At 40.4% G+C, this 18,845-nt stretch overlaps 2 protein-coding genes across 2 annotated transcripts in view; both read left to right on the top strand.

Annotated features, from left to right (window-relative positions):
- Nucleotides 1-18,845, top strand: part of SI (sucrase-isomaltase) — a 200,856-nt gene that overhangs the window by 180,574 nt on the left and 1,437 nt on the right. Inside the window, exons 70-71 of the mRNA XM_050965764.1 lie at nucleotides 15,754-15,924; nucleotides 17,680-17,829. Of these exons, the coding sequence (XP_050821721.1) occupies nucleotides 15,754-15,924; nucleotides 17,680-17,829 (321 nt within the window). The remainder of the gene's footprint in view (nucleotides 1-15,753; nucleotides 15,925-17,679; nucleotides 17,830-18,845) is intronic.
- LOC127057242 (probable maltase-glucoamylase 2) overlaps nucleotides 3,688-18,845 on the top strand; it is a 49,321-nt gene continuing 34,163 nt past the window's right edge. Inside the window, exon 1 of the mRNA XM_050966112.1 lies at nucleotides 3,688-3,769. The gene's annotated coding sequence lies outside the window, so the exon portion shown is untranslated. The remainder of the gene's footprint in view (nucleotides 3,770-18,845) is intronic.

The following is an 18,845-nucleotide window of genomic DNA, read 5'->3' as shown; positions in this document are numbered from 1 at the left end:
CAGCGACGCCATCACAGGACCTAACCAGATCAGCCACACCATCACTGGTTCATTCACCTGCACATCCACCAATGTAATATACGCCATCATATGCCAGCAATGCCCCTCTGCTATGTACATCGGCCAAACTGGACAGTCTCTACGGAAAAGGATAAATGGACACAAATCAGACATTAGGAATGGCAATATACAAAAACCTGTAGGAGAGCACATCAACCTCCATGGCCACACTGTAGCAGACCTTAAGGTGGCCATCCTGCAGCAAAAAAGACTTCAGGACCAGACTTCGAAGAGAAACTGCTGAGCTTCAGTTCATCTGCAAATTTGACACCATCAGCTCAGGATTGAACAAAGACTGTGAATGGCTTGCCAACTACAGAACCAGTTTCTCCTCGCTTGGTTTTCACACCTCAACTGCTAGAACAGGGCCTCATCCTCCCTGATTGAACTGACCTCGTTATCTCTAGCTTGCTTGCTAGCATATATATACCTGCCCCTGGAAATTTCCACTACATGCATCTGAGGAAGTGGGTATTCACCCACGAAAGCTCATGCTCCAAAACGTCTGTTAGTCTATAAGGTGCCACAGGATTCTTTGCTGCTTTTACAGATCCAGACTAATACGGCTACCCCTCTGATACTTCTGTTAAGAAAATCTGTGTTCCTGCAGTATGTTTTATCCAATGGCTAATATATGAAATGTTTGGGTTGAGTTTCAAAGTAGTCTAGGGGATTATGACACACGCTAGTTTTATTAGAAGATATGTCTAAATTCCCTAGAGTCCTTTGAAAATCTCAGCTTCAAGAGATTGCAATATGCATGGCTTCCATTTACAGAAAATGTAACTCTGTATCCATCTCCTAAAGAAATATGTCAAGACAGAGATTTCTGTGCTTATTAATACAGTACAATAATGATATGCCAATTCGGATAAACACCATCAATATCATGATACTATACTTTGACAAGCATTGAAAAAAATCTATTACTGTCTGTGTTTCTGAATCCAGCACAAATGTCTGTCTGTTAGTTCATATAAAACAAATTAAGGGTTAGCAGTTTGTATGGCTCGAGTAAAATATGCAAAGTGGAGCCTGTTGAATAGTAAAATGCTTGACTGGTGAAGACAAGCACAGAGTTCAGATTGCAGTGATCTGTGGGGACATTTCATTGGGCATATGGTGCTACTCAACGTGCATATGGATAATAGAATTCGAGATGTGTGAGAAACATGAAACACAAGCAGCTTCTAGGCTTAAAGAGTGCACCCCTCTGCCCTGTGTAGTGATTTCCTCTCTTCCCCATGCTGATTCAGAAACGACACAGATGTACTCCATAGGGAGCTATACAGCCACGTCCATAGCTTCTCAGCCAGGGAGACTGAGAAGCAGGGGCCTTTAGTGTATGGAAATAAAATGCAAGTTTGGGGGAGCACCCTAATTAATTCAGTCAGAGCTTGGGAAGGCCAACAGCTAGTGAGGAAATGAAATAACATTTGTAACAGCACAGCATTTGTCAGCAGAAGGGTTCTGATGAATTTTCCATTTGTATTCAATCTGTGTGTATATTTGCTCCCTCGTTTACAAGTAGATGGCATATTTTTCTCTTAGAATTCAAATGGGCACATTTAGGAAACTTTAGTTCATTGACTATCTGAGTTGACATTGGTTCAGGGCAAAGTTACTGAATATTTGTATTCTTTTCTTTAAAAAAAAACAATAACAAAAAAACCCAGGACATGAATGAACCAGCAAGCTTTATTAATGGAGCAGTTGATGGCTGCAGAGAACCACTTCTAAACAACCCACCTTATATGCCACGTAAGGAATCTTATCTGTACTTTGCATTCTTATTATCGCACAGATTGTTATTAAATCATACCTTGTGTCACCCAGCAGAAAAGATTTGTACACTAGGTCCTTCATTATTAATTATTGTCTGTGGGCCAAAATAAGAACGTTTCTTTGGTCCTACCTTGCCTAAAATATTAAGCATTAATTTATTTTTCATATTAAAATCCATGCTGCAAGGAAAGGGTTGTAATCATCAACAATAATCTTTTATTTAAGATTACTTCCTGTGATATACTTTGGGGCTGTAGTTAAAAATCTAAGGTCCTGATTCCACATACTAAAATAGCACTTTTGTAGTGAGGACAGTGATAGTCGGTAGATGTTTCTATCCAGATTGTAATAATTTTGTGGCCATGAATTAGTATACAAGAGTGTTGGACATTGATAGTATTTGGAGACAAATTCTCAAAAAATTGGAGTGATACCATCAAGGGAGACATCATGCCATCATTCTACTTGAGGAACTACTGTTGCAAAGTTGCTGGGAACTCATGGCCCTAAATGTTCTTGCCAAAATACATCAGGACACAGGCATTTGAAAGAGGCCAGTAGTAAAGGAAAAATGGAGGTTTAAAGAGTGAGTGACTTACCTGGTTTCTTGTTGGCACTATGTTTAATGGTTTGACTTTTCATCTCCTCCTCATTAGCTTTGGCAGAAAAGGAAAAAGGGCTGGATCTCGTGACCTTGTGCATGGAAAGTCAACAGTTCCTGCCAGATGGGACCCCTGTCAGGCACTATGATGTACATAGTCTGTATGGATGGTCACAGGCACAACCGACCTACTTGTAAGTCATTTTCACCTTTTTCTTCTCAAAAAAACTAGTGTCTTCGTAGCCAAATTGTGGCCTCAATTACTGAGATGTAAACCCTGAGTAATTTCCATTGCTATCAATGGAAGTAGCTTCAGTGGAATAATTCAGCCTCACCCTCAATAATCTGCAATTCGATCATTAATAATTTGTGGACTTCAATAGGCTTTGGATCAGGTCCAAAGAGCGGGTTGCCATTTTCTAATACCGCTACCTTGAACATCTGAAATGTGGTCCCGGCAATTACAACTTGCTTTACCAGGGTAAAGGGTGACCATTGAGTTTCTTTTTGCAGGTCAATGATATAGCAGGTCTGTAATAATTAAATTGCCTCTCCTGTTTGTGTTCTTGGAAGAGAGAATTGATCTAATTCATACCAACATATGAAACTTTTGACGTTTGTATAACTCTAACTTGCAAAGCTCTTTGAGAACCTCAGATAAAAAAAAAAACTACAGAAGTGCAAACAATTAGCCCTGTTATCATTTCATTGTGTAGTACATAATATAACAACAATATAAGATTTATAAAATATTAATCTAGTGTGAAAAATATTAAGGGCCAGAATGTGCAAGATGTGGGAATGCAAGAAATTATGCCCCTTTTGGCACTCAGTCCCAGGACAGTCTGTATCCTTGTGCTCCCTGAGAAGGGCTGAGCACTTCACAGGTTTGTTCTGGAGAACTCTGATGCTGGCTGTAAAGGCAGCAGCCCCAACTTTCTCCCTACTGGCAAGTAGCTCTGATTTAGGTCCTCATCCTGTAAACCTTTATGCACATAAGTAACTTTTCTAATGTGACTAATTCTTCTTAACTCTATTCGCAGTAAAGTTAAACATGAAGCTAAGAATTACATTTTCCATAGAAATGTGGTCTCTCCATTTGATGTCTCCTAATCAGGTATTTTATAGAAGGGATTTTTTTCTTTGGTTGCCACATCTAATGTGCTTCTGTTTGTATTTTTGATATTAGTGCTGTACGCAATGCCACAGGGGAACGTGGAATTGTTATTACCCGATCAACATATCCCTCTAGTGGACGATGGGCAGGTCACTGGCTTGGTGATAACTATGCAAGATGGGACCAGCTTGAAAAATCTATTATTGGTACGAGGAGTAACTTATTTTAATGCTCTCAAGCTTTAAACCATCACAAAGGAAAAAAGTCTGCTGAAGCACAATGACTGCACTAGGAGTTAATTTTGTTTTTAGAGCTATTTCTGATGTTATCACTATTTTCAATATAGGGAGTAGCCCTGAAGCCTGAATGAACTTCTTAGGATTGCCCAATGTAGAACATCTCTCCGCACTGATGCAACCTTTAAACATGTGAAGTTGTATCCAACCTGAGCTATTTTTTTAAACAGAATTATACATCTCTTTGTCAGATAGACTAAGACAGCTAAGACTGGCTGTTCAGTTAATGCTACACATATTGGAAAAACACACTAATGAAGGTACAATGTAAGGAGTTGAACTATCAAGAATCTCCAAATTAGCATGACCAAAAGATCAAAGGGCATTCAGAGAGGTGATTAATTAAGATCAACTGCATGAGCTTGCCACAGATCTACAGGAAATCACATTTCCTGTGACATACAGCACCCGGTTCTATGCCATATAGTACAAAATCATCATTTGGAAAACCACTATGTAACCAGTGGGACACTGGCTAGTCTCCAGATGCTAACTGACATGGGAAAATTGCTAGGTGGTTTTGTACTGGGAGATGAGAGGGTTTCAGTAAGAGAGGGACAAATCCTTGGAGCTTGAATGGGGATGCAGAACTCTTTTAATTGAGTCATCCAGACACTGGATGATTGAACCATGCATAAAGAGTCAACGGTATTTGTGCTGAATGACTGCAAGGTTGTATTCAGTGTCTGATTAGCTTCAGTGTAGGAATGTAAACTCCAGTCTATGGAGTTTTCTCAGGTATATGGATCTAGAAGCAAAGAGAGATAAGACCTATAGGGAAAACCCTAGATCCATTCAAGCTGTAAGCGCTGAGGCTGAAGTTTATGTTGGGTTGTCGTGCAAACTACCAAGAAATGCCACTCTCAGTGATAGAGTAAGTTTGGATGACATCACAGCAAGAAAGTAGAACTGTGCCATTTTACACTTTTATATCATGGGAAAGTGGGACCAAGGCAGTATCCCTGACTGTAGTGAATCCCACTTCCCCTGCTAAGAATCCCTCCTCATTTGGCCTGACAGAGAAAGATGCAAGTGAAAAGTTTGTCTTATTTATTTTTTTGGATTTTTTGGCAGGTATAATGGAGTTTGGCCTCTTTGGAATTTCCTATGTAAGTTATTAGCTTAAATTCCTACTGTAAAGGTTTTTATACCATTCTAGTAATCTACAGTATTCAGATCAAATTACCTTTTAAATGCTTTTAGATTGGAGCAGATATCTGTGGCTTCTTCAATGATACAACATATGAAATGTGTGCCCGGTGGATGCAGCTTGGATCATTTTACACCTATTCTAGAAATCATAATGTGATAGGAACTCAGGTGAGTTGACGGTTCTCTGTAATTTATATGGCACTGAGATTAGTCAATTCCAATAGCATTAGCTGCGGTTCCTTCCCAAGGTAGTGCTATGTAATAACGAGAACCCTAAACTAGGTCCTGATTGAGCATCCATGGAAATCAATGGAAACAATCCCATTGACTTCATTGGGGCTTGGATCAGAACCTAAATTACAGTGTCCATTACCACAGTATCATGCCTGCCGTTTGGCTGTCTGGAAGGCAGCGGATTTCACTTCCCAGGAAGCCAGCATGGAAGCTACTTCAGCTACAACCAGCTTTATTTGGACTTGATTTGGACCCACAAAAATGTATGCTATACTTTCAGTTTATTGGAGTTCTCTAAATGTGCCGATTTCTAAATGCCTAAAACTTTTTGTTTGAATTTGAGTCAACAAAGTCAAATTCTTCTATTGGATGCCCACATGCATTTCCCAATGGCAGAAAGGAGGATACAAGTGAGATTTTACAATACAAATAGTAACCCTGTTTTATCTTTATTTTTAGAGACAAGATCCTGTTTCCTTTGATGAAAAGTTTGAAAATATTTCCAGAGATATACTCAATACAAGATACACACTGTTACCTTATCTCTACACTTTAATGCATGAATCCCATGTTCTTGGTAGCACTGTAACACGTCCTCTGCTTTTCGAGTAAGTATTAAGCGTTTGACAGCAACATTGATACACAATGACTGAATTGTTATGAAGCAGGAGTTCAGTCTTTGCCCAATCATAAACCTCACCTACGCTTTTTCCCTATGACCTATATGAGACTATGGGTATAACCCTTTTCCATAGTCCTTTGTCCTTCTCTCTTCTGACTGGCCCTTCCCCACCTCTGACTAATCGGGGATACAAAAGCAGGCAATCTGTCCTTTCCTGTAGGGAAGTGCAATCTAGGTGGCATGAGCTGAAAAAAGGGAGCTTGTCCAGCTAATGGTGCTCTTTCAATGGCACGTCAGTAACTTTAACCACATAGAAAAATGGTGGTGTTTCACTTCTGTATGGGGGCCTCTTGGCGAGTGGAATTGATTGGTGGCATTAACCTGAGTGTGTGCTCAGAATTAGAAATAAGACTGAAAAGATTAAGCCATGATTGACAATGTTTTCATTCTTTTAGGTTTGTGGAAGACAAAAATACGTGGGATGTATACAAACAGTTTTTGTGGGGCCCAGCACTGCTGATTAGCCCTGTATTGGATGAAGTAAGCATTTCCAGATTTACGTTCTTTATGGAATGAACATTTAAAAGGAAGTGTATATAAACATTCATTTAAGTTTTAATTCTTATTATAAGTGTGCTTTCACATTTCAGGGAGCTACAGAAGTGAATGCTTATATACCCAGTGCACGCTGGTATGATTATTACACGGTAAGCAACTTAAGATGGTTCTCTGTACAATAGACCTTTTTAAAGAATTGGATCCTAGAAGGTGCTGAGCACTTCCTTCGAGATACTGTGCACCTTTAATTCCCATTGACATCAATGCCTCTCAGAATGCACTCAGCAGCTTGCATGGTCAGGCCTTAATATTATAGTCCAGTTATTTTTAAAAGATCCTAAACTCTAACTGAGCACCCAAAACTTAGGAAAGGGTCACATAATTGTGATCAGATAGGACTGATCAAATATTATTTGTCAATAGTTGCCATTTCTAATAGAAAACTGTGATTCATCAAATAAAGTTTTGTTTTGGCATACAACCAGTTCTGCTGTCACCATTTTAAAATGGAACTGCTGAATATATGGAAATGCCAGTATACAGAGAAGCAGAGGTGTTTTGGAGTAACTGTCTGGTTTTCCCTGGTTAACAAATCATTTTATTTTGAATTTCTTCATTACTTTGCCTAATTAACTAGCATTGAGACAATGAGACGTGTGCATGTATGCACATTGCATGATAACAGCTAGCTCATGCACCTGGCATATCAGACACAAAGCGTACCTCCTCTTTGTCCTGTGGCTGAATTGTCATCCCTGAAGTGTGAATATTTTGCAGTTGAAGCACCAGAAAAGTTATAAAACAAACAAAAAACCCAAAGAAAGCAAAACCAACTAGTAGCCAAAGTATAGCGCTCCTTATGATGTAGCACATGAACCAAATATTTACTTAAAGCTATAGCACAGTTTATTAATATTGCATCACAGATGGATTTGGCAATGGCCATATTTATGGATTTCAGTTAATGTTTCTGTGAGTTAATTGTGTAAAATTATGCGTATGTGCATCACTACTTTTACATTTGTAAGCAAAATTGCATTCAACACAATTTTTTATGCCTTCTGACTCAAAAAAAAAAATCTCTTCTAGGGAAAATCTCTTGAAGTAAGAGGACAATTCCAGACATTGCCAGCACCTCTTGAGCATATCAATCTTCATATCCGGGGCGGTTACATCATCCCCTGGCAAAAACCTGGTCTTAATACCAATCAAAGGTAAAAGAAATAAATTGGAGTGTTTCCTTTAAAACAATTTGACAGTAATTTTTGAAAAACAATGCTAATCTTCTACCCAGTCTTAACAATTGTCTACATGGAAATTTGAACTGATCTGTTAATTTGTAGCTTGGGAAGTGAGTGAGGTTTATTTACCCGGCTTTTGAGAACTCAGTGAAATGGATGAGATTTGTATCCTCTGTGGGACCCTTATTAGCAATAATACAGTAAGAAAAACATATTTGTATGTTTCCTTATTTTACAGTATCTTATCCTTTTTAAAGTACACACCTAGCACTCCCCTGCTTCCAACCATGTAAACCCCACTGATGTGTTGGGAGTTGTGCATGCAGAACAAAGGCTGCATGAGCTGCCACTTTGTTTTTTCTTTATTGTCTTTCCCCCTAATTTTGAGCTTGGAAATTATGGCAGTGATCTTGCATCTCTTGAGTGAATAGTGTTGATATTCATGAATAGCCCACTGACTTTACTCACGTGTATAAAATTACTCAGATAAACAGGAGTTGATAAGAATTAGTCCTAAATAAGAATCATATTGCTATTTCTTGTAAAGTACACAATGTCTGCTCAGTCTGATGATGTAATGGAAAAGTATATTGACACTGACTATCGAGCATATATCTGTGAGTGTGTGTCAGGGAATCCAGAAGTCAACTTGCAGTTGTCACAATCTGTACAGCTGTGACTCCAATGAAAGGAGGAAAATGAATGTGCTTTCTGGCTTCCTTTTTATTTCTGTAGCCGACAAAACTTTATGGGACTTACTGTTGCTTTGGATGATAATGAGGTCGCTCAAGGTCAGCTTTACTGGGATGATGGAGTAAGCATTGGTAAGTGTGATCACTTTTGGTATAATATCAAAGACGGGCTCCACTCCTGCAAGTGACAGCATACAGGTAAAACAGGATCAGGACCAAACTGATTTAAACAGTTAAAATTTTAAATTAAGATGTTTGAAAGATTAGGGGCCATCTCCTCAGAGGTGTCTGAAAGTGGGAGTACAGGTGGCTTTCTCCTCCCACCCTTCCAGAGGGTGATTCTTGGCTGTTCCTAATGTCCTCCAGGCTATTTGCTGCCCCCAAATGGTCTGGGAACACAGTGTGCTCCTTTCTACTCTTTGCATTACCCAGATACCAACTGTTCACAGATGGGGGTGCAGGGCCAGGATTATGTTGCTTAGATTTGGTTTATAAACCTAGGACTAGTTTGTACCCAGCCCTGCACAGGTGCCTAAGGCAGGTGAGTGCAAGGAGCTATCCACCCATCTCTGATATTTGTACATGACTTTTACGTAGAGGACCAGGAGGATCTTTTAATTTAATTTGAACTAATTAATTGCCAAATATCCCTAAAGGCTGTTAGTTGTAATTATTTCTTTATTTCAAAATCTACAAACAAGTTTCTTTTGAAAATTTGTGCAGAATTCTAGCTCTGTCAGCTGAAATACTGTAGTTCAACCTTGGAACAAATTTGCACACTAACTGCATAACACTAATGAAATATCTTATTTATAGAAAGATGTGAACAGCAACAGGTGTTATGTGATCATTTGATTGTAATGTTTATAATGAAAATAGCAAACATAAATTTGGGAAAGGTATTGTTTTTTTAAAATTTACGTGCGTTAATGTTGTTTTCTCTCTTTTGTTAGAAGAATAGATTTCATTCTACTGATTTTTTTCTTCTTTTATAGACACATATGAAAATGGTAATTATTTCTTAGCAACATTTGAAACAAACCAGGTGTGTATTTATATATATATATGTTGTCATTTTTAAGTTCTTTTTTTACCTCCCAATGAAATTTTTTCAAGACTCAATAGTTTAATTTAAAATTAAATCTACAATCATTCTTTTTTCCCCATTCAACTGTTTCCCTTGTAATCCATGCCATTCATTGCAACATTCCTGAATGTTAATGATATCGTAGAAATGTAAGGCTGGAAAGGACGAAAGGTCATCCTGTCCGGCCTCCCCTGCTGAGGCAGGACCAAATTTACCAGAGCCATCCCTGACAGGTGTTTGTCTAATCTGTTCTTAAGAGCCTCCACAAATGTGGATTCCACAGCCTCCTGTGGAAGCCTATTCCAATACTTGTATTAGAATCATTTTCCTACTATCTACCCAACCCTTCTCTTGCTGCCGATTAAACTCATGACTTCTTGTCCTACTTTCAGTGGGCATGGAGAACACTTATCACTGTCCTCTCTATAACAGCCTTTAACATATTTGAAGACTGTTATCAGGCTTCCCCTCCATCATCTTTTCTCAAGATTAAATAAGCCCAGGGGTTTTTTAACCTTTCCTCATAGTTCAGCTTTTCTAAAACTATTATCATTTTTGTTGTTCTCCTCTGGACTCCCTCCAGTTTGTCCACATCTTAAAATGTGGCACCCCAGAAACTGTACACAGCTGAGGCCTCCCCAGTGCTAAGTAGAGCAGCACAGTCACCTTCTGTTCATATGTTACAGAATGATTTAGGCTTTTTGCAACTACGTCACACTGTTGGTTCATATTCAGCTTGTGATCCACTGTTACCCGCAGATCGTTTTCACCAGTATTACTGCCTAGCTAGTTATTCCCCATTTTGTATTTGTGAGACTGATTTTTCCCCTTCCTAAATAGAGTACTTTGCACTTGTCTTCATTGAATTTCATCCTGTTGAATTCAGACCCACTATTCAATTTGTCAAGCACACCTTAAATCCTAATCCTGTCATCAAGAATACTTTCAACCCCTCCAAGCTTGGTGTCATCTGCAGATTTTATAAGCATACTCTCCACTACATTATCTAAGTCATTTATGAAAATATTGAATAGTGCTAGTCCCATGTAGGACCTCAATAGATGCATCCTCCCAGTTCAACAGCAAACCACTGATGACTACTCTTTGAATATGACTACTTTCAACAAGTTTAGCACTCACATTAGTGTTTCAGCTAGACCACATTTCCGTAGCTTGCTTGAGAGACTGTCATGGGGGACTGTGTCAAAAACCTTATTATAATCAAGGTGTATTACTTCTACTGCTTCTCTCCATCCACGAGACCAGCAATTCCATCAAAAAATGAAATTGGGTTGGTTTGGCATGATTTGTTCTTGACCGGTATTGAAGTTAGGCTGACTGGTCTATAGAATCATAGAATATCAGGGTTGGAAGGGACCTCAGGAGGTCATCTACTCCAACTCCTACTCAAAGCTGGACCAATTCCCAACTAAATCATCCCAGCCAGGGCTTTGTCAAGCCTGACCTTAAAAACTTCTAAGGAAGGAGATTCCACCATCTCCCTAGGTAACCCATTTCAGTGCTTCACCACTCTCTGAGTGAAAAAGTATTTCCTAATATCCAACCTAAATCTCCCCCACTGCAATTTGAGACCGTTACTCCTTGTTCTGTCATCAGGTACCAATGAAAACAGTCTAGATCCATCCTCTTTGGAGCCCCCTTTCAGGTAGTTGAAAGCAGCTATCAAATCCTCCCTCATTCTTCTCTTCTGCAGACTAAACAATTCCAGTTCCCTCAGCCTCTCCTCATAAGACATGTGCTCCAGCCCCTAATCATTTTTGTTGTCCTCCGCTGGACTCCAATTTTTCCACATCCTTCTTGTAATGGGGGGGCCCAAAACTGGACACAGTACTCCAGATGAAGCCTCACCAATGTCGAATAGAGGGGAATGATCATGTAACTCAATCTGCTGGCAATGCCCCTACTTATACAGCCCAAAATGCCATTAGCCTTCTTGGCACCAAGGGCACTCTGTTGACTCATATCCAACTTCTCGTCCATTGTAACCCCTAGGTCCTTTTCGGCAGAACTGCTTCCTAGCCATTCAGTCTCTAGTCTGTAACAGTGAATGGCATTCTTCCGTCTTAAGTGCAGGACTCTGCACTTGTCCTTGTTGAACCTCATCAGGTTTCTTTTGGCTCAGTCCTCTAATTTGTCTAGATCCATCTGTATCCTATCCCTACCCTCCAGCGTATCTACCACTCCTCCAGGTTTAGTGTCATCTGAAGACTTGCTGACAGTGCAGTCCACGCCATCTTCCAGATCATTAATAAAGTTATTGAACAAAACCGACTCCAAGACCGACTCTTGGGGTACTCTGCTTGAAACCTGCTGCCAGCTAGACATTGAGATGTTGATCACTACCTGTTGAGCCCAACGATCTAGCCAGCTTTCTATCCACCTTACAGTCCATTCATCCAGTCCATAATTCTTTAACTTGCTGGCAAGAATACTGTGGGAGACCGTATCAAAAGCTTTGTTAAAGTCAAGGAATAACACATCCACTGCTTCCCCCTCATCCACAGAGCCAGTTATGTCCTCATAGAAGGCAATTAGGTTAGTCAGGCATGACTTGCCCTTGGTGAATCCATGCTGACTGTTCCTGATCACTTTCCTCTCCTCTAAGTGCTTCAGAATTGATTCCTTGAGGACCTGCTCCATGATTTTTCCAGGAACTGAGGTGAGGCTGACTGGCCTGTAGTTCCCCGGATCCTCCTCCTTCCCTTTTTTAAGAAAGGGACACTATATTAGCCTTTTTCCAGTCATTCGGGACCTCCCCCATTCGCCATGAGTTTTCAGAGATATAATTCTCCATGTCCTTCTTGTTCCCTTTTTAAAAGATAAATACTACATTTTTCCTTCTCCTGTCGTCTGGGACCTCACCCATCCTCCATGAGTTCTCAGAGATATTTGCTAAGGGTTCCAAGATTGCTTCAGTTAGTTTAAGTACCCTGAGGTAAATTTTGCTGGGCTGTGGTGACTTGAATACATCAATTATCTTGTGATCTGTTCTGGGAAGTTTGAATTAGAACCTTCAGAAAGAGCAGCTCAGTCTTGGGAGGAACTGTCCTGCTGGAAACAAATATTTTATGTTCCTTTTGTTCAAACATGATGACGTCAAGGTGTGATAAGATAAATGCTCCCTAGCCCTCCCTTAGACTTCTGCTTCAGTTGTCTTATGAGACTCGGAGTGATCCCAAGGAGGAACTTGCACAGTATCTCCTGGTCTAGAAATTCAAGACCTTAAGAATAAAGCTATCAAAGTAAAGTAAAGGACAAGGAGAATTGCCTTCCTTCATACAGACTCTTCCCCTGGCCCCTGATAGCCTTTTCCCCAGTACTTGCTTCATTTCTCATTGAGTCACAGCTCTCTGTGATCCCTTCCAATCACCAGGCCCCGATCCAAAGGATCCAAGAATCCTCTTCAGGTCTTAATCCAGGAAATTACCAGAAGCATGTACGTCACTTTAACTATATGAGTAGTCCCATTGAAGTCAGTGGAACTACCCAGGTACTTAATCCAGCCTCAGTCTGCCCTCGCCCTTACGCCTAATAATTAAGGCTAAGATTTTGTCACAGATATTTTTAGTAAAAGTTACAGACAAGTCATGGGCAAAACAGAAAAATTCACGGAAGCTGTGACCTGTTTGTAACTTTTACTAAAATATCCCTGACAAAATGGGGATCTGCAGATCCGCCCAGTACTTCAAGTGGGGCAGCTGCAGGGACTAGGAGCTGCCTGTAGCAGCTGGGGACTGCGAGGTACCCCTGCTGCCAGCAGCTCCAGGCATCCCCTGCGGAGGCTGGGAGCTTGTGGTTCCCCACCACCCATGGCAGCCTGGAGCTTGGTTTCCTCTGCAGCAGCTCGGAGCTGCCTGCCACTCTGTGCAGCCACAGAAGCCGGGAGCGTGGGGGTTCCCTGCTGCCGCCCTCCAGGAGCTGCTGCATCCGCAGGTTTAGCTAATCACTGCTGTCACTGCTGGAAGGGTGGCCAACACATCCCTCGGCCTACGTCGCTTCCTGCAGCGCTCATTGGCCTAGAGTGACAAACCGCAGCCAGTGGGAGCTGCAATCGGCCAAATCTGCGGACACGGCAGGTAAACAAATCAGCCCCGCCCGCTAGGGGCTTTCCCTGAACATGCGGCAGCCCTAGTTTGAGAATCACTGTTCTACCTTATATTTAGTGGTGGGCTCAAACTGCAGATGTGATTACCCTAAGACTTTCAAAGAGAGAGATTGGTTCACAATCCATACCCACATCATGGTTCCTAATTTCAGAGCTGGTCTAACTCTACAGTGAGCTATAACAAAATCCAGGTTCTGAACACTTGTAGTTTCCGGGGGTGGTGGTGTAGAAATCGGAGTGAGATAAACTGCTGTATTGAGATTGTCTGTCTGTAATTGCATTAAAGGTGCTTTATTTTATATGAATAAATTGTAATAAATACATGTTGAAGAAGCATTGTGAAGAAATTTTGAATACTCTGATAGTGAAACTATATTTTATAAAATTTATTTGTAAAACTTAAACATTTACATATGCAGAAATCAAAATAACATGAGGCTAATAGTATCATTTTGTCAGCTGTACTTCTGCTGTCATTTTACCAATCTATTTATGTGAGTACATTATAGCTCATCATCTCCTGCATATTTTTAAAAACAACATGCCATTAAATACACACATATCTACATATTCCCTGTGGTAAAGAGAAAAGCAACATGTATTATAAAGGAACTCATCCAACTTGAAATATAGTCACATTTTAAAAAGAAGTTCTAGGTGGTTTCTGGTAATATGCTTGTCCCTACATTCATATACCAGTTTTCATTGTTTGCTGCTGTCTGTTGTGGTAGTTCGTAATGCGGGGGTGGGGGTGGGAAAACGATTGTGGAATCTTCCCTCACATAACCTGAAGGACCAGACAAAATTGCTAACCCTGCATTTCCAGAGTACAGAGGTGGCTCCTTTCTAGCATCATCTGAGGCACAATTCAACCCGTATGTAGTGGGTAGGGGATGTGTAGGTACATGGTTCAGATCGCCTCCGCACTGGTTTGCAGGGCTGAACAGCCCTGGTACAGGGATAATGATCTGTACACATTCCCTCTGAGACGAGGGAGTTCTTTGTCACCTTGTGCAGGGCTGTAATTGCACAGAGGAGCCCAGGATTTGGCCCACTGATTTCAACAAGAATTTTGCCTGATTAATGGCTGCATGAAAAGTGAATGAGCTATTTACATACAAGTGTCTGTGGCAGAGCAGGAAATGAACCTAGATCTCTTAGATCCCAGTCCAGTGTCCTAACTGGGTCTTTCTTCCTCCTTGGAAGAAAACAAAAGAGAAGCAAACAGATCTACAGTTACACTGAAATTAATCAAGAACATGAGGTTACTGACCTTTCATGCTCTCCCTCACCTTTGGGTCTGGATTTTACCTGTTATTACAGACTGTACTAAAGGCATGTGTATATTGGAGTTGAAGGAGTAATTTCCAGCTTGGGTAGACACCTCTGTGCTAGCTCTGATTGTGTTAATACACTCTAAATAGCTGTATTAGCTGCAGCTGCCCGGGGTGTTGAGAGGCTAGCTCCCCCGAGTACGTACCTGGGTTTCAAACAGGACTGTACTTGTTATAGTTAACCTGTCGTGCTGCTCGTGCAGCAGCAGCAGCAATTATGCTGCTACCTTTAACACACTAGCTCGGTCAGAGGCAAGGTGGATACGTCTACCCAAGCTAGAAATGAAACCTCTATCTCTACTGTAGTCTACTTAGTGGTGTGTGTGCAATCTGACTCAGCTGGAGCAGCAGGCATCATTGTGCAGTAGAGAATGCGTTTACTGCTCCACCTCTCACAAGGGTGTACCAAGTGTTCCTTTCTCCATCTGGTGGGTGAGGAGGAAAGGAGAGCCCAAGGTCGTGCTGCTTCCATGGTTCTTTGGGGTTAGTTTTTCAACTGGAATCCCTAGCAAGGAGCAGTCTACACTTAAGGGAGGACTGCAGTTGTGGCTGACCTCTGTGCATGTACCGAAGGGAAGAGGAAAACCCTCCTTCTGCTGTCCCTCTTAACATGCAGTCCTACCTGGAGAAGCTACATTTTGATGCTTGTGTGTGTTATATACAGGTACCTGTTGCATAGCCATCCAACATAAGAAACACGTAAGTGGGTCTGGAAAGAAGGAACTCCATGATTTTTAGTGTGATAATCAGAGATAAAGGATCATACTATAAGACACTATGATATCTAAACATCAATTTGATGGCAAGTTGGGACAATCTGAATCTAATATATTTTGTTGTCTTTTCAGAGTGTTTTAGAAATTACGATTGTGCACAATGGATACACTGACCCAAACAATTTAAAATTTGATGAAATTAAAGTCTTGGGAGTTGACAGAGTACCTTTAGCTGTTACAGTAAAACAAAATGGTGTGACCGTTCCATCTCTCCATAGTGTCAGCTACAGTGCTACAGAAAAGGTAAGCAGCTAATTCAAGGGTATTAAGCCATCTGCTGAATAATGTAACTTTTCTTCCTTAAACTTGGCATTGAATCAGATCTCAGTTGCAATATTAAGTCCTATATTTTTTAATAAATACAAGAATGTACCACTAGAAATAATTGCCTTGTGAAATCAAACAACCTGGAATTGTTGTATGATGTAAACAACACACAATGTAATCAAACATGGTTACAATTTGACAAAATAAAAAAGCAAGACAATATGACAGAGCATATGTGCAATGTGTCTAAGTTATTGCTGCAGTAAAAATCTTAATCTTTGGTAATTCCTAACTCTGAGTGCTTGATTTTTTTTTCAACCTTCCTAAAAGCTTATTTAAGCTCTAAGAGAACTGAGAGGGAATATAGTATCTTCAACAAGTACTTACTGAGAAGCTAGATGATTCTGTTCTTGCCACCCATTTCTTTCCTCCTCCCTTCCCGTGCTCCTGTATAATTATTAACCTTTTTTGTTGTGTTATGTCAAGTATAGGCTATATGCAGTTCAAGGCAAAGACCCTATCTCTATGGGTTAAATCTTGTCTCCACTGAAGCCATTGGCAAAAACTCCCAGTGGGCCACGATATGACCTTGCATGTTTTTGTGAAATATCCAACAAATTTCTTCTTATTAAAATAATAATAAGATTTCTCAGGACTAAGAAACCACCCCTGTGACTCTATCATGTGTATAATTATGGGGAAGAAGTAAGTATTAACTATAAATCATAGTTGTGTCAAGCACTCTTAAATGCAATTGAAACAAATGCTGATGATCATGGTGGCCTTCCAGACACGTTCCTCTGGACTGCCTTTCAAATATAAACATACCTCCTGTAGCTGCTTTTAGGGTTGCCACTCTTCTGATGGAAAAATGCAAGGTTATTCCCACCCCCAGCCTCTTCCCCAGGCTTTCTACAAAACTGTATCCTTTATTAAGTCTCACGCCTTCCTGCCTTGCACTTGAAACATAGACTCATAGACTCTAGGACTGGAAGGGACCTCGAGAGGTCATCGAGTCCAGTCCCCTGCCCTCATGGCAGGACCAAATACTGTCTAGACCATCCCTAATAGACATTTATCTAACCTACTCTTAAATATCTCCAGAGATGGAGATTCCACAACTTCCCTAGGCAATCTATTCCAGTGTTTAACTACCCTGACAGTTAGGAACTTTTTCCTAATGTCCAACCTAAATCTCCCTTGCTGCAGTTTAAGCCCATTGCTTCTTGTTCTATCATTGGAGGCTAAGGTGAACAAGTTTTCTACCTCCTCCTGATGACACCCTTTTAGATACCTGAAAACTGCTATCATGTCCCCTCTCAGTCTTCTCTTTTCCAAATTAAACAAACCCAATTCCTTCAGCCTTCCTTCATAGGTCATGTTCTCAAGACCTTTAATCATTCTTGTTGCTCTTAGAAAATGCCAAGAAAATCTATTGTATTTAGCTGTGCTCTCATTCCTTGGATGGGAAAGTAGGAATTCCTGTGCACAGGTGAAATCAGAATGGACTCCAAGCTTATAAAAAGAAAGAGCAGGATTCTGATCTTTACAGGGTCCCTGGGAAGCCCATAGATTGGAATTCAATGTTAAAATAAGTCACAGATAAATTGTTTCAAATCTGAATTAGGGGAAGAAGGCAAAAAGAAGAAACTATCTAATAAGTAGTGTAAGAGATGAAAAATGCAATGGCCTCAGGTAGATTTCTGGTTGTTTTTTTGTTTCCTTTCAAAGCTGCTGCATATTACCGGGCTTCAGCTTGAACTAGGGAAACCCTACTCAGTGGACTGGTCTTCAGTGGTTGAAGACAATGAAAAATTTAACTGTCATCCTGACTCAGGTGCATCAGAGGAAAATTGTACTGCTCGTGGCTGTATCTGGGAGGTAAGCAGAAATGATTTGTGTGAAGCAAGAATAAGGACTTTACTTTAATGACACTAACTTAATTTATCTAATTAAAAAGAGTTGCAGACTAGAGTTTTTAGGTATTTGATGAGCTTGCAGAATTGTTTTAGCAACACAACAAAATGTTTGAGAGATGAAAATAAGTATGACTATGTGGATCAAGGATGCCACACATTTTGGACATTGTTTCTCAGGGGATCACTTAGCAGCTTGCTTATGCATGGCAGGCAGAATTAATCATCCTTACCACTATACCCATCACCACCACTTCTATAACTCAGGCATTTGACATTTTGCCACTGGGCTCTTTTTCCTGATCTGAAAAGAACAGACCAAAAGAGGAAATTGGCTGACATCAGCATCCCCAGAGCTGGGTCTTGAGCAACTCCAAGGATGTGAACCTAAGGTTTCTACACTTAGTACCGTCTCAAGTGTCACTTCATGCCTATTCTATTTTTCTCTCTTTCCCATCCTTCTCTTTAGCTGTTTGTTTGATTGTAAGCTTGGTTAGGATAAGGAGGACAATGGTAATCTGTACGCCAGGCAAAGATTTCACTTGATTCTAATGGAAGTAAGATTGAGTCCTCAGTGGAAAGATCTTCTCGGTATGCTCAGTCAATAAAATTAGTAAGTAAATAGGTGAATTCTCAGCCATTTCGTCCTGAACAATAAAAGGCACTTCTCAACATTTAGGACTACTTGGTGCATGCTTGTTTTCACCTCTCAAACCCTGCTTGATTGTACCCCTATTCAGAGGAAGTTGCAAGGGTTTTTGTTGTCATTGTAATTTTTCTTTATAATGGTGAGAAAAAGTGTATTATTTCCCCTGTCCATGTATTCAATAAAAGATGGGCTCTCAGGTGTAGGAAAAACCCCTGGGCATACACAAAGCATGAACAAAATCTCACTCTGAAAATGAAAATACCAGAAAAACCCAAGGAATTTGACAGAGGAATTTAGAATAGTGACTGCTAAGCACCGGCATTAAATGCAGT

The sequence above is a fragment of the Gopherus flavomarginatus genome, chromosome 8 (assembly GCF_025201925.1).
Source record: "Gopherus flavomarginatus isolate rGopFla2 chromosome 8, rGopFla2.mat.asm, whole genome shotgun sequence".
Lineage (NCBI taxonomy): Eukaryota > Metazoa > Chordata > Testudines > Testudinidae > Gopherus > Gopherus flavomarginatus.
This window is presented reverse-complemented; position numbering and strand designations above follow the sequence as displayed.